The sequence below is a fragment of the Phyllostomus hastatus genome, unplaced genomic scaffold (genome assembly GCF_019186645.2).
Source record: "Phyllostomus hastatus isolate PE091 unplaced genomic scaffold, TTU_PhHast_1.1 phas_contig_34, whole genome shotgun sequence".
NCBI classification, from domain to species: domain Eukaryota; kingdom Metazoa; phylum Chordata; class Mammalia; order Chiroptera; family Phyllostomidae; genus Phyllostomus; species Phyllostomus hastatus.
The window spans coordinates 35,642,165-35,657,900 of record NW_025333857.1 but is presented as its reverse complement, the minus strand read 5'-3'; the positions used below and the strand labels follow the sequence as shown (position 1 = coordinate 35,657,900).

The 15,736-nt window shown below is 44.0% G+C and overlaps 1 protein-coding gene across 2 annotated transcripts in view; it reads right to left on the bottom strand.

Moving 5' to 3' along the window:
• The window catches only part of PCSK5 (proprotein convertase subtilisin/kexin type 5), a 419,139-nt gene that overhangs the window by 12,630 nt on the left and 390,773 nt on the right, over nt 1-15,736 (bottom strand). For both annotated transcript variants that reach the window (XM_045840308.1, XM_045840309.1), the window contains 4 exons: nt 15,094-15,330; nt 12,042-12,272; nt 7,893-8,070; nt 4,114-4,331 (listed from right to left, as the gene is read on the bottom strand). In XM_045840308.1, the coding sequence (XP_045696264.1) occupies nt 4,114-4,331; nt 7,893-8,070; nt 12,042-12,272; nt 15,094-15,330 (864 nt within the window). The remainder of the gene's footprint in view (nt 1-4,113; nt 4,332-7,892; nt 8,071-12,041; nt 12,273-15,093; nt 15,331-15,736) is intronic.

Sequence of the window (15,736 nt, the reverse complement as noted above, 5' to 3'; positions counted from 1 at the left end):
AATTGCAAGTGAATGAAGAGCGTGAACCACTGTTTGTAGAGTTTTCTTGGAGGTGTCTGGAAGTGGTGGGGCGAGGCAAATGCTGGGCATGAGATGGGATTCTGAGATACCTCCTGTGCTCCAACCAGAGCAGATCTTCCTTGATCAATTTACACAAGAGGATTCAGGCCAAGATTTCATCTGAAAATGTCACTTGGAACTATTGTTCTAAATTAGAGATGTAGTATCTAATACATTAGCCAATAGTCACCTGTGTCTATTGAGCACTTGAAACGTGGCTAGTCCAACTTGAATTGGGCTATAAATGTAAAATAAACATCAGATTTCAAATACTTACAAAAAGGCAATGTAAAGTATCTAAACTTTATGTTGTTTACATGTTTAAATGATACTATTCTGATGTTAAAATATATGAATCAATTTTACCTGTTTTTTTAAATGTGACTACTAAGCATTTAAAAAATTATATGTATGGTTTGCATTATATTTCTATTGGATACTGTTGAAACGCCATGCCCTGAGATATGTAAAAGAAATGCTAGGGGTGGTTTGAATAGCATGTGCTCATTCCCAGGGTAGTGTAGATTGTCTCCTAGTCTAGGCACTTTCTAGCTAAGAGTAATTAAAAAAAATATTTATTTTTAGAGAGAAGGGAAAGGAGGGAGAAAGGGAGGAACACCCATGTTTGAGAGACACACAGACTAGTTGCCTCTCCCACCACCTCAACTGGGGGCCTGGCCTGCAACCCAGGCATGTGACCCCACCACCGGGAACCAAAGGGGTGACCCTTTGGCTTGCAGGTTAGCGCTCAATCCAGTGAGCCACACAAGCCAGGGCTAGTTAAGAGTAATTTAATGTTTATATCACTGAGGGTCACTCTCTCCAGTTTTCTTCCCCCTTCTAGGTATGAAGACATTTGTTTCGATTATGGTTGCAACCAGCAGAGGGAAGTAGAGGCTGTGCCTGGCCGCGTTTTTTCAGAGAAACAAAGGGACCCTAGCCCAGTGCAGGTCAAGTGTTCAGCGGCTCCCAGGCAGCCCGAGGCACGGCAGGATCCTGAGCCAGCAGGACCTTTCCCTCTTCCAGTCTGACCTTTTCTTGTGGCTTTTCCTCTCCTCTGTAGCTTCCGAGGTCCTTACCGTTGGCAACTACGGAGTTCACAGTGTCTGTTTTTGTTCCCTCTTGTGAAACTCCTCTCCTTTTCTTTCTCTAATTCTTCTAGTTCTGTCTCCACCTCTTTACCTCGGCATTTACTATTCTCCTCTTTGCTGTTCCAGCTGTTGAAGTTTCTGCCTTCTGGACTGCCGCTTCCTAGCCGAAGCACCAGTCCCGGGTTTGGCAGACTCAAAAGAAGCCTCGAGGTTGCGGGCGGGTCACGCTGTGACCAATACAGTGATTCCCCGCGCAGGCGCTCTGGGCCCGCACGAAGCCCACGCATGCGCGGTCCGGGACGCACCCCTGGAAGGCATAGGGTCCCGCGAAACAACGTGCGGAACTTTCGGCCTGACCTCTCGGCCTGACCTCTCGCGGTGGGGGTCCAGCCATGGGATGTCCCTGCTCCACGCTTCCCTAGGCGTCACAAACACCTTCTCTGGAACCTTCTCGCTCCGCTTCTCTGAGCCTCCTTCCTACGGGGCGAACTGTTTTTCGGGCAGTCCCTCCAGGGAAATCCTGACGGCCCCTTTCCCAGTGGCGTCGTGGAAGAAGGAGCCCCAGTCTTGAGGCAGGCGACTGGACTAGACTCTCGTTCTCCACCCCACGCTTGAAGCAGATGAAGGCCGCGGTGCTGTTGGAAATCTGGAGGGCGGAGAACTCCTTGCTCGTCAGCCTTTCCATCACTTCCCAGTTGGACGTGGACTTCCCTGCTGCTTCAGCGGCAGAAGGGCCACACGGATGGTCATCTTTGTGTTGGGCTCGAGGTGGAGGCCATACAGAGGGCACAACTCCATTGTCTGGGACCAGTCGTGGACTAGGGTCACCGATGCCATAGCTGGGGCATTGGGCTGGCGCGGGCCCCTGCTTGAATCCCGGGCCTCTGCCTGAATCCCAGACCGCTGCGGCACGGGCTGGAGCCTGTGGCTGTCCCCACAGGATCCCAGCAGGGACCCATGACTTCCCTGCCTGGTGCTGCCACCGTCTGCCGAGGCACCCCTGATGTGACCCGCCGCCTCGGCCTGCCCCTGTGACAGTGCTCCGTGCTGGAGCTACAAAGGTAAGGCAATAATGTGTACCTTTGATGACCTTAGCCTGCAGTGAGGGACAAAGAATAAGTAAACCATTACAAAATATGCTTTCTGGGCTGCAGGGATCTTGACCGTCTTGTTCACAGTTGTTTGGACATTGTCTGGGCTATAGTCATGGATAAATATTTGTTGAATTAGTAGACAGATGAATGAACGCAGAGTACTGAAGGAACACAGAGTGGAGGTTGTTAGGGTAGGCTTTCTAGAGGAAATGTTGATGATAAAATTTATATAGAAAAAGGGCTAGGAATAGCCAACATAGTTTTGGAAAGGATAGCAGGAATGTACCCTACCAGCTATCAGTATTAACCTCAAAAGTTTTAACAGTTGAAATATTGTACGAAGTAGTGACTTAAGAAACCTTCAAACCTGTAGAGAATTTTTATGAGTTTATTTGAGACAAACTGACAGTTGGCAAGCAGCAAAATCTCAACAGAATGAGAAAATGCTCTGGTGAATGGCAGTTTTGCAACTTATTTTATACATTAGAATCAAAGGAGGAGATGTAATGAGTTACATGAAATCCACTGGTGATAGTTAAGGGGATAGGAGAAAGCAAAGTGGGGAAATTTCTGGGATTGGACAAAAAGAAAAATAGGGAAGCACATACTTTGTTTACACTGGTTAGTACAGGATAGTTAATAATTCATATTTACAGCACATGAGGTGATATTTATGGAATAAGTGGTTCAATGCTCTGGTGCAAGGAGTTGGTGGCTTGAGGAGTCTGGAAAAGAAGATGACTCTGACATCTCACAGTTATGTTATCTTAGGTGTAAAAAAACAATAGACAGACTCACTTAAAGTAAAGACTGACCTTTGTCAAAGAATGCAGGGCTGGGACATGACTGCCAGTTACGATTCTTTTTTAGTTAGGAATTCTTATGTTCAGACCATCCTATGTGGTTACTTTCGGTCTCTAAGTTTGTAGGGCCCTCCATGCAGGCCTCCCCTGAGCTTGTCAGGTTTGGGATGTGGCCCCTTTTTCATCTACAGAGGCATTCCTTTCCTGAATGTTGAGAAGTTATCATGATCACATTTATATGTCAAGGTATGGCAAAAAAAATGAGCAGATAAGGATTTCAGAAAGACCACTCTGGCACAGGACGACCTGGGGGAAGAGCTCAAGACCAGAGCCAGGGTGTCATGCTGGCTATTTCAGAAAGTTGGCTAGAGATGATGAGAAAGGAGAATGAGGATAGTGAGAATGCAGAAGGATATCTGAGTAGAGAAATGCTTAGGAGAGAGAATGGGTAGGAGAGACAGTTAACAGACCTTGAAGTTTACCATTGTTGAAGGGCAGGTAGGTTGGACAGGAGGCAAGGGGTAGGTAGCTTCAAGGTTTCAAACCTGGGCAGTTGGTTGGAGAGTGGACCCATTATCAGAAAGAGTGAATATCAGAGGAAACCCAGATTGTGTTTGCTCTGGGACATGTTGTCTTTAAGGGGCAGATAAGTAGGTATCTGGAAACCAGGAATGAAGCTTGGGAGAGTTTGAGGCAGATATCCTACGTAACTGTTGAAATAATGAAAATATATTAAGTTTTGCCAGGCAGCAGGTTCCATGCTTAGCAGGTGGAGAAGGAAGACAGACTAGGTGTAAAGCACTTCCTGGAGGAGACAATACCTGTGTCTGGGTCCTGAAGGATGGGAGACTCTGAAGAGGCAGCAGTGTGGCAGCAGTGCAGCCCAGGTCAGAGGGCAGCTGCAGACACGGACAGAATACAGAGGGTGCTGCTGCAGGAGAGGATTGGTTATGAGGTTGGCAAGCAAGAGGGACCACTAAAGGTGGTGGAAGAAAAGAGAGGATAAGCAGGAAGGAAAACTGTACCTTTCCATTCACACATGCAAAATGATAGGTGCACCCTCACCTTCACATTCATGGCAGGTCGGATGGCATCTCTCACAGGTCTTTGTCCTTTGATTTGCATAGTAATGCTCTGGGCAGGTGCGATGACACTCTCCCTTGGAGTGGAGCAGAAAGAAAAATGTATCGCAAGTCAGGCAGTCAGTGGGCCGTGGGCCCCGGCAGGCCTTGCAGCTCTTGTTGCACCTCTCACACTGTCCAGTGGAGTTTTTTGCGTAATATCTGCAATCAAGGAGGGAAGCAGAGACTGAATTCTGAGCTTTGCTCCTAAGTTGGGTGTGGTGGAAAAATCACGGTTAGTCACACAGTGTCCATTTATTTATAAGCTGAAAGAATTTAGATTCTTTACTCACAACCTTTACTCATTAGATTTATTACTAGCTATACTAATAAAGTTAATGATTCTCAGTTTTCTTATCTGTAATTTGGGCATTACAGTCTCCCCCTGCTATTTATGAGGATTAAGTTAGACAACATACATGAAAGGACCTTGTTCTTATCACATGTGGTAGCACCACAAAAATTATTAACTACCTTTGCCTTCTATACAGCCCTGTGCTTCTCCACTTGAAAAATTCAAGCTTTAAGCTGTGTTGAATGGAATCAGAATGGAAGACATTTTAAATGTTCCTCTGAGTGGTTTTTCTAATTTCTCAATTTAAAAACCATCTGGAAATAGCAGATGACATAAGTGATGTTGATGTTTTCATAATAACAGATATAACTTCTATTGAAAAGATATTTGTAGGCTAACTATAACAGCAATCAGTGTTCATTAGGTTTCTACTATATACCTAATAGTACACTAGGAACTTCATAAACTTAATATTTTTCATCTTATTGAACCTAAAAATGAAACACTAGATAGAGTGTGGCAGTTAGGAGCTTGTCCTTTGAAACAAGGTTACATGGGGTCAAAGCCCAGCCATACCACTAATGAGCTGTGTGACCTTGAACAAATCACACAACCTCTCTGTGTCTCAGATCTGTAATATGGGGTAATGTACAGTAAGTACCTAAAGTTAAACAAGTTATTCCTGAAAAACATTAGAACTGTGCCTAATACATTATGGGTAATTAATGTATATTAGTGATAATTAACTATTTTATGATTAATCCTCAAAGTAAACCTTATGACATTTGTATTTTACATAGTAAAAGCTTAGGCTCAGAGAATGTAGACAGTTTGCTTAAGGTGAGACTGCTAGTAAAGTGGGAAATAGGATTTGAACTTATCTGTTAGGTGCTACTGTAACAAAGCAGTGCATTATTTGAAGGTAAATTAAAAAATTCACATAAGATAGGGGAACAGGAATCATTGTCAGAGATGAATTCTACAGGGCCATCTGAGCCATCTTGGCATCTCTGGACGTCTGCACACTGAAGTTATACTAGAAACCCAAAGGTTTGACCCTTGGTTTCTCTGGTGCAAAACTATTGGGTCCAGTAGTCTTTTTTTTTTTTTTAAGATTATTTTAGTTGTACTAACTCGTTGAAAACTATGCCATGGCTATATAATGCTGAGCCTGCCTCTACCTAGCTACCTGTCACTGATCTGAGTGTGTACACTTGTACCTCAGTGGCCTGGTTTGTGGCAGATGAAGCCTTGTTCCCCCTTCTGCAGTTAGATGAAGAACAATTACAGTAAGTCACTGAGTGAAATTCTGAGGTATTTGAGAGACAAGATGATGAGGGAACAAAAGAAAGTACCAACCATGAACTGAAGAATTGATAAAGATCATATAAGATTTCAAAGAGAAAGCAACAGGGAAGAGTGAAAAGCTGTACAGAACGGAGGGAATACACAGGATTGAAGTCAGAGGATCTCATTTTTGGTTTTAACTTCACTATGTATAAGTAGCTGTGTGACTTTGACTAAGTCATTTAACGTTTCTGAGCTTTGCTTTCCTTATCTGTGAAGTGGAGAGAATAATATCAACCTCATAGGATAGTTGTAGAATCAAATCATACATTGTGAATGGGAATACTGTGTAAACTCTAGAGCATCCTACAAACATTCTTTACTAACATTATGAAGACAAAAAGAATCAATAGGACCCTATGGGGAAAAAAGCTTATCAATACCAAGCAGATTTTAAAAATTATCAAGGGTAATGCTATGATGGATAAAGACTTAAGTTGGAGTGCTGAACACACTATACATTGTACCGATGGTGTGTTGTGGAATTGGGAACCTGAAACCTGTGTAATTTTGTTAACCAGAGTCACCTCCAATACATTCAATAAAAACAAAAAGGGTAATGCTGAAAGAAAGAAATGGAGATTTTACCGGAACAGATTAAAAGAAGAGTACAGTGACCCTGCTTACTTTGATGACTCTTTTGCATCAGGTGACTGTGAATCTCTTAAGCCTGACCTTGTGCGAAAGCACAGTCACCAGGGCCTTTAAGATCCTGCTCTGAGGTCAAAAACTAAAATAATTGTGTGTGTTGGGACTGGGTGCAGACAGTTACATAAATGCCTTTCCAAGGCAAAGATATTTAACATATGAAGTTTATGCAATGTATGTGGATCATTGATTTTACAAGAGGAACAATTTCAGTCAAAAAATCTCCACTTATACCTTATTAACACCCTATTTATTCTCCATTAAAAAGATTTATGGCAATCCATGCCTGTCTTCCCAATGGGCAAATTCGCATACAGTAGAAAAATTGTCTTCTTAATTCCATTGTCTGCAATCTATTTAGATCACAGGATTATACTCCCTTTCTTGTGCATAAGAATATGGAATGACTTGATTTGAGGAAGAGTACTTTACTCATCTTATACATACAAGGTGTTCCTCATTAAGCACATGTTTAATGAATGAGCAAATGAATGAGGTAAATGAAAACGCAAGGCAGTTACAGTACTAAAATGAGTCATACAAGCAGTGATTGCTATTGAACTAAAGAGATGCGCCGATTTGGGCAAAAGCATGTGTGGAAAGTTTAAGGTTACAGCTTTTCAGTTTGGGTCTGGAAACTCTCAGTGCTCTAGGTTACTTATTGGGAAGGAAGAGTTACCAAAAGGCCTGTAATCAATCTTTCTTTTTACTGGGGATGCCTAGGGGTAAAAAAGGGATGACCCAGTCAAATCATCTTCCAAATATGCTTGTCAGCAGACTTTCTAATAAATATGCTAATAGTTTTTCCTGGAAGAAAAATAATAGAGATTTCTTATTTGTGAAACGCTTTTAGAAGGATACACCTGTGTGTTTAGGTTGTCTATGATAACTAAGCCTTAATTTGTGGGTTTAAGGGGGGCATGGCAGGTTACAGAATTAGTGGAGAGTTAAATGGAGATATTTAACTGAAATTATTTCTTTTGTGAAAGCAGTGCTACACAAACATTGCTTAGACCTCACATACTAAATGTGATCTGAACAAATCTGAATTCAGAAGAGAAAGAACCTGTATTCGATGTCTTAGATTTCTCTAAAGGAAGAATGCCTCACTTCTTGTGGTTGCTTGTAACCTTTGAATTTTTAGTGAAGTTTGGCCCATGAGTCTGATTTAACAATCTGACCCTTTGTGTTCTCTCATCAAGTTGCTGGCCTCTCCTGTTTACTTTTTCCGTTACTCTGAACTGGCGGAAATCCTTTAGAGACTATAAGGCCGGGGTGGACTCTCATCTTTGTCCCTTCCTGGCAGTGAGACTTAAATCTGGCTATATAAGTGTTCTGAGATTTGCTTCCTCATCTGCAGAATAGGTTTGCTAATAGTGAGATCTGGAGTGGTTACATGATTAAATGAGGGAAAAGTGTGTTGAGTAACTTACCCTTCCCTGCACTGGGGCAGGCACTCCTTTCCCAGCTGGAACCAGCCTGGTCGGCAGGAGAGGCACTGCATGCTGTGTCTCCCTTCACATGTCCCGCAAGAGCTGTGGCAGGGGGCACACTGGTGGTTGTCCTCATCAGCATAGTAGCCCTCAGGGCAGTCCTGCACACAAGTTGTGTCTGCCAAGGTAGGAAGAGTCTGTCTTGGTATCAAGTATGACACAAGTCTCCCAAACCTCCTCTATATGCTCCCCACTCTCTACTATGGCAGGGGGCGGGGGATGCAGGAGGGATGAGATAGTGTCCTGTGGGCTGATGGATATCCTTGGGAACTAAGAAGAATATCTAAGAAATAGAATCAACCATAAGGCCTTTAGAAGGTGAGAGAAAAGAGAAGTCAGAGTGGACTGGCCGTGTTGGGCAGAACAGAAACCAGTCTGTCCAAATGAGCCAGAGACTGTATGGGGCCTCCCAGGAGAGGGCGTGCATTTAAGGCAGGGCCTGAGTCAAGGCTTCCCTGAAGAAGGCAGAAAGTATAATGATACCTTCCCACAATTTCAACTTTCTAGATAGTCTTGAATGTATTTCCTTCAATACATACCAGATTTTACACTCAGTTCTGCTGTACTGTCTGCACACTATGGATCTTGAAATTTAAGTGAATTTAAGATGAAATAAAACTTCAGTTCCTCAGTTGCATGAGCCCAGACATAAAACATTTCTATCAGGACAGACTCTATTTTGCCCATGTACTTAACAATTAAAATCTTAAATTCTCTGGCCCTGGTTGGTGTGGCTTGGTGGATTGAGTGCTGGCCTGCAAACCAAAGGGTTGTCAGTTGGATTCCCAGTCAGGGCACATGCCTGGGTTGCAGCCAGGTCCCCAGTGTGGGGGTGTGCAAGAGGCAACCACACATTAATGTTTCTCTTCCTCTCTTTCTTCTTCCATTTTCTTCTGTCTAAAAATAAATAAATAAATCTTTAAAAGAAAAACAACTGTCAATCCTCTGCTCTGTACAGAGAGTGAATTGGAGTTGAGCTGTTCAGCCCCACACCACTCCTGTCCTTCCTCCACCAGCCCTAGTGGAGCCACTGATTCTTCTTCCTTAACAACATTTAGGGGTGGAAATTGAGGGTGTTTCAATTAGAAAGCAAAAAATGGAAATTTGCTGGCTTTACAGTTTAGCATGCAGCTCTTAGAGGCAACTTCTTCCATCTCAGCTTGACCTTACTGAATGGAAGTCAGGCTTTCCTGTGTTTTCAGTGTTAGCCACTGGTCAAGTCTAGATCAGACCATAAGCCAGTTTCTCCATAACTCCAGTCAGCAGAAAGCACGGTCACTAGTGGAAAAGCTAAATCATATTAGAGCTGCAGTGGACTCAACCCATGTACTGGGAGACTCTCTGAGCTGCTTGAAGGCAGGGGCATGTCATTCTTTTCCAGCACCTAGCACAGGGCCAGGTCCCCATTGAGTGTTTGTTTGGTGGCTGTTTTGTTAAAGATGGATGTTGACAATGGTTCATTGTCCAGCTGATGTATCTGGTTAACTAGGGGGAGTCCTTAATCTCTTAAAGATGAAACACCTCTGTATTAGTTTTCTGGTACTGTCGTAACTTATTACCACAAACTTAATGATGCAAAACAGTACAGCTGTATTATCTTACAGTTCTGGAACTCAGATTTCTAAAATGGGTCCAGAGGGCTATGCTCCTTATAGAGGCTCTGGGGGAGAATCTGTTTCTTTGCCCTTTTCAGCTTCTGGAGGCCGCCTGCACTCCTCAGCTTGTGGCTCCTTTCCCTGTCTTCATAGTCATAATATAGCATCTTCTCTCTCTCTCTCTCTCTCTCTATTCTGCTCTGACATCACATAGCCTTGAACTACTAACTTTGACAATGCTGCCCCCTCTTATACAGACCCTTGTGATAATCCAAGATAATCCTGCCAGATCAAGACTATTAGTGCAATCACATCTGCAAAATAATTTTTGCCATGTTAGGTAACATATTCTCAGGGTCTGGGGATTAGGATATGTACATTTTTAGGGGGTGAATCTTGTTTTGGGGTGTTTAGTATTGTTCAGTCTACCACAGCCTTTGGAGGAATCATCCAGTTCATGCCTAGCCTGGCCCTTGAAAGGGCAGTGCTGAGGGCTGGGGCGGGAGAATATGGGAAGGCCAGGCCTGATCACGTCCTGTACCCAGCCCTTGGGGGACTGTGTGCAGGGTTACACAGTATGTTCTGTATTATACCTTAGCACTGAAGTCTCAGTTCTAGCCTGATTTGTATCCCTAGTTTAAGAGAAGACAACCTTGTACTGATAAGACGTCGCCTTGTCTGTGTGGGGGCACCTGAGGTGATCACTGGTAGCGCTCTAGGTTGAGGATGATTAGAAAAGAAGTTCTTGGTGGTTGGGATGATACAAAGATCTGGCATGTTTTTCTAAGAAAAGATTTTATTTCTTTTCTGAGAGAGGGGAAGGGAAGGAGAGAAACATCAATGTGGGAGAGAAACATCAATTCGTTGACTCTTGCTTGGACCCATAGAGGAACCTGGCCTGCAGCCCAGGTATGTGCCCTGACAGGGAATCAGACCAGTGACCTCTTGGTTTGCAGGCCAGCACTCAATGCACTGAGCTACACCAACCAGGGCATGGAATGATCTTATGAAGCAGTAACTTCTGGAAGAAAGTTCACTGGGAATTGTGTAAGTGGAGCTAAGATGGATGGATAGAGAAGACTGATATCTTGGAGTGTTTTCTGTTAGGAGGTGATCAGGAATGGTATGATGATAGCTGTCCCTGTGTCTTAGCCAAGGAATGGTGCCCCAGCTGATGACATCTCAACAAGAAGAGGAAACATTGTCACGTATTTTTATGTGTCTTGCTTCTCAGGTCTGCTCTACCAGGTTGGGGAGATGAATTTTAACACTTTCCAAGTCTTGAGCATATTGTGTCTTCTGTCTTTCTTTTTTATACCCCTCCACTGCTCCTTCTTTCAGTTGAGTTTTGTTTCATTTTTTCCTTCCATACCATAATTAAGCCTAATCATGGTATCCTTGGAAACCTGAGGTCATTGCCTCATATTAGCAATAACCTTCATAGGTGACATGCTGGAGGGGGCCAACCCCAGACTGTGACATACTTTGTTCAAGATTTATTAATTAACAGATGCTAAATCAAGGGGGAAAATTTATATTATTCTCACCTGAGGACTTTTTTTTCATTGCTTTTAGAGAGAGAGGAAGGGAGGGAGAAACATCAGTGTGAGAGAAACATCGATTGGTTGCCTCCTGTACATGCCCAGACCAAGGATCGAACCATCAACCCAGGCATGTGCCCTGACCAGGAATGGAACTCGCACCCTTTCAGTCATGGGATGGTACTCCAACCAGCTGGCCAGGACAAGGAGAAATTTTGATGAGGACCTGAATATCTACATACTCACAAAGTGTCTCTTTGCAAACTGCATCTTTAATTATAAGCGAAAACAGTAACTATTAAGTGGAGAAATTGGACAGTGACCTGAACAGGTGACCAGAATTAACATCACCAAAGAGGGTTGTGTGAACACTGTGTGCCTTCGGAAGGACCCAGCATCCTCTATGCAGTTTTCCTCTGTGGAATGTGTCAGACTAAAGGAGGCTAAAAAGACATGGCACCTAAAGGGGAATTGACACAATTATAATTTGGATGGTGTATTAAAGTATTGTATAAATGTTAAATTACTAGAGTTGACAGCTAGTTGCTGTGGTTATGTAAGAAAGTATCCCTATTCCTAGAAATAAATACATTCTGAAGTATTTGTGGGAATGTATCCGTGATGTATGTAACACATCCTCAGATGGTTCAGAAAAAATGTATTGTGGATTATGTATACGTACACATGGAGAGAGAGAGGAAACAAGCACAAGAAAATGGTAGAGCAAGTGAGGTAAAAGATTAACAAAGGATGAGGTGGGTAAAGGGCATATGTGTGGTGGTCTTGAACTGTTCTTACTCTTCCATCTTTTCTGTAGGTTTGAAACTATTTTAGACACAAAGTAAAAAGTTAAAAAGAAAGGCACCAATATCTAACTGGGTGCCAAGCATCACGAAAAGTAGTTTCCCAGATGGAGGGATAGATAAAGCCCACCTCAGAGGAGGGCGACTCACTGAGAAGGAGGCTGTGCCTGGGGCAGGTGTGACACTGGTCCTCGGAGGGCCCTGTACAGCGGAAGCACTTGGTATGGCAGGGCTTGCATCCCAGGGCCTCCACATCCCAGTACTCGGAGGGGGGGCATTCCTTGTGAGGCACGCAGACCCCATGGTTGTTCAGCCTCTGGCCTTCCAGACAGGTGGTGCAGGACCCCGCTGACGAGCAGGTCTTGCAGGACCTGGGGCAATCTGTGGGTGGGTAGAGGCAGCAGAGCATGAGAGTGGGCCAGACGGCCCTGCTAGGGAGTCAGTTCCCCTGGAAAGTGTAGTCACATGCCTTCCTCGTTTCTTTCAGAGATTTCTAGTGCCAGTGGTGTGGAGCCATGACTTGGGTACAGTTCTTGGGCTCTGGTCAAGCATTCTTATTGCAAAATTCAGAAAAAATGGCTGTTTTGTACTCTCTGTCATCATTACAGAGCCCCTTTCTGCAACAACCACCTCAAAATATTAGTAAGGCTCACTATAATTACTCACTATAAACTGCAACAAATGATAATAAGCACTTCGGCAGCAGAATGGTCACACACTGCTTTGTGGCCTTTTCACCAATGTGTTGTAATAATTCCTATTCTGTGGTCCTCCAGTGACCTCCCAGAATACCTTGAGCTTATCATTAGCATTGATATATATTATAATTACCTGTTGACAAAAAAGACCTCTTTAATATTCATTTATGAATGCACAATGCCTAGGAGAGCGTCTGGAATATAACAGGCACTCAGTAAATATTTGTTGGACAAATAAAATAACTGTTTTTTCCCATCTTGGGGTTTTAGCCATTGCTGTTCTCTCTGCCTAGAATTCTCATCTCCCAGCTTTATGCGTGGTTCCCCTTTTCATTTATCAATGGTACCTTCCAGGCCACCTTCTCTCTAATTTCAGCTCCATTCTCCCCAGCTCCCTGTCCGCCTTCCCTGCCTTATTTTCTCTTTTTATTTATCTTGTTTAGAATCTGCCTTCCCCAAAAGTATGTGAGCTCCGAAAGGACAGGACTCTGTCTGTGATGTGCCCTGTTGTTCCCCAGGCCCAAAGAGCACACAGTGTATAGTAGGCCCCCAGCAAGCACTCACTGTTTGAATAGACGCACAGTAGTATTGTGATCATCATTATCTCATTTTATCTATCTCAGGAAATATAGGCTGGAGGTGCTGAGTCACTTGGCTGGAAAAGGAGGTGAACCCAGGACCTTAACAAGAACACCTGCTATTTCTGCCCCAGCACCTTGGGAAAGGTGTGGGAATCTTAGAGGTGTCTGTGCTGTCTCATGGGGGATAATTTGGGGTGATCAGAATGGATCCTGAGTCCTTGTGTTTCTTATGGGGATCTTGCTTTGTTCCAAATGCTTCTCTATACCTACCCAAATCTTAATTTTTAAGTCACATTCTTTGTTTTCTTCTCTCTGTAAAGTCAGAGTGGTCACCTGTTTCTTCTAGTGCCAGCTTCCCTCAGCCTTCCTTTGGACTGGTAGAAGGTACACTAGTATTGCAGGGAGAGACCCCCAGTCAGTTTCTGACAGTGGAGTTGACTGAGTGAGCCCAGGCGTTGGTATTTTTAAAAAGCTCTGCAGTTGATACCAATGGGCAAACAGGGATGAGAATCAGAGGCCTTTCTCAACGAGAAGATAAAACCAGGTACATGAAGTACAGTAAGCACTCTGAGACCTGTAAAGATCTCTATATGGCAAAGAACACCAGAGAAAGGCCGGAAGTTGACCTCCAGTTCCTGCCCTAGTACAGGCAAGATGGCACTGCAGCCCTTTGGTGGAGTTTCTACACTTCTCAGGAGAGCTGACTCCCCAGGTCAACAGTCTGTCTCCTGTGTGCACCCCCTCCCCTCTGCTATAGGGGCATGGCTGCCCATCTTCAAGTCTTGGTGGGACATCGACACTAAAGAGTGTACATAATACAAGAAAAGGTATATCCTGATCATAAGGCTAGAGCAGAAAGCCTTCAGTAGTGAGATATATCTTTATGTCTCATGAAAAACATTCCTCTGGTTGCCTTCTTGGACATGAGTGGCCCAAGGGTTTTCCTGCTGTGTGCGTTTACCCTCAAGCTCTCACTGTGTTTACGGGGCCTGCCTCTGGATACGGATCTTGTGCTGGCTTGGGGGCAGCACCGTGGGCTAAGCCACCACTGTCTGCCTCCTGGGAGAGCATGCTGTGACTTTACTTAACACTGTACTGTACACTTGAAAGTTGCTAAGAGAACTGATCTTAAATATTCTTACCAAAAAAAAGTTACCATTTCCTAACACATATGTATATCAAATCATCACGTCATACACCTTAAATTTACACAAGGCTATATGTCAATTACATCTTAATGAAATGGTGGGGGGGAAAGAGTTCCTTTCCCCAGAATGCCTCTCTCACTTGCTTGAGAATTCCTCTAGTAATGGGCAGTTCATCAAAAATTCTGTTCTCTGAAAACTAGTAAGAGGCAAAGAATTTATGTCCAGTAAAACATAAGAAGGCATAAATAATGGCAGCTTCTTTTTTGAACATGTAGGAATTGAAGTGCCAAGTGCAAGGTGGACCAGGGGGCCCACGGCAGGAGGAGTTGGGGTGAAGCTGAAGGAAGGGGGTGAATGATGAAGGGAGACAAGAGGCACCGAGAAAATCCTCTGTGGCACAGCCCTCCTTATGCTGCTGTAAACTTTTGATAGCTTAAAGTTTTAAGAAAAATTTTTCACTTGGGGTCACTTTTGAGGACTCATCATGTCTTGTAAATCTTCATGTGAGACTCCTCTTCGATCAGCCACTGTTGTGATGAAGAGTCAACATTATTCATTGTTGATAAAAGTTATGCAATCAAAACTAATGAATGACTCATTTAAAGAAAAAATAAATTAGAGCAGATTCAAAATAGAAAGGAAAGGGGTGAGACAACAGTTCTGGGGCCAGAACTGTGCAAACCCCAGATCCAAATTCATCTGGATGGAAACCCCAGCATAACCTCACTTGGCTCCCTGGGGTTTGGCGCTCAGTCCTGTACCCCGAAGTCTTTACCTTTGCAATCCTTAGTCTCTTCTTCATAGTATGTTCCTGTTGGACACTCGTCCAAACACTGCCCATCATAGAAAACGAAGGATGAGTGAGCACAGATTTCACAGTTGTCACCCGAGGGGCCATTGCACTCCAGACAGTCTTCGTGGCAGGGAAGACATTCGCGCGTGTCCATGTAGAAGTGGGGGGGGCAGGACTGATGGCATGTGTCCTCGTATAGGAAGGATTCAGGGATGCACTCTGGAGTGGGGGAAACAGCAGTTATCCCCACAGAGACAGGAGAAAGGGTTCATTCTTTCCGCGGTCGCTAGCCCACCCCCCACCATTTTGGCTCATTTGATCTATGTACACATTTGCCCTGACTCCACCCAGCCAGGGCACATCCGTGCCCCCAAAGCCCTGCCTTTGGATTGGAAATCACATATGGTGGCCCATTTAGATGATGCGGGGTTTGCATCCTGAAATGATCTGCCCTTGGAGGTACAAAAGACCGTGGTGCTGGGGCAGAGCAGTGATGGCTGAGATGCTGGAGATGCTGTTTCAAAAACCCAGAAAGCTTAACAGATTTTTCAAGCTGTATTGAGCACCGCAGGCTTTATTTAATACAAAAAGCAGGTTAGAAGCTCTTGGATTCATTAATTTTTCA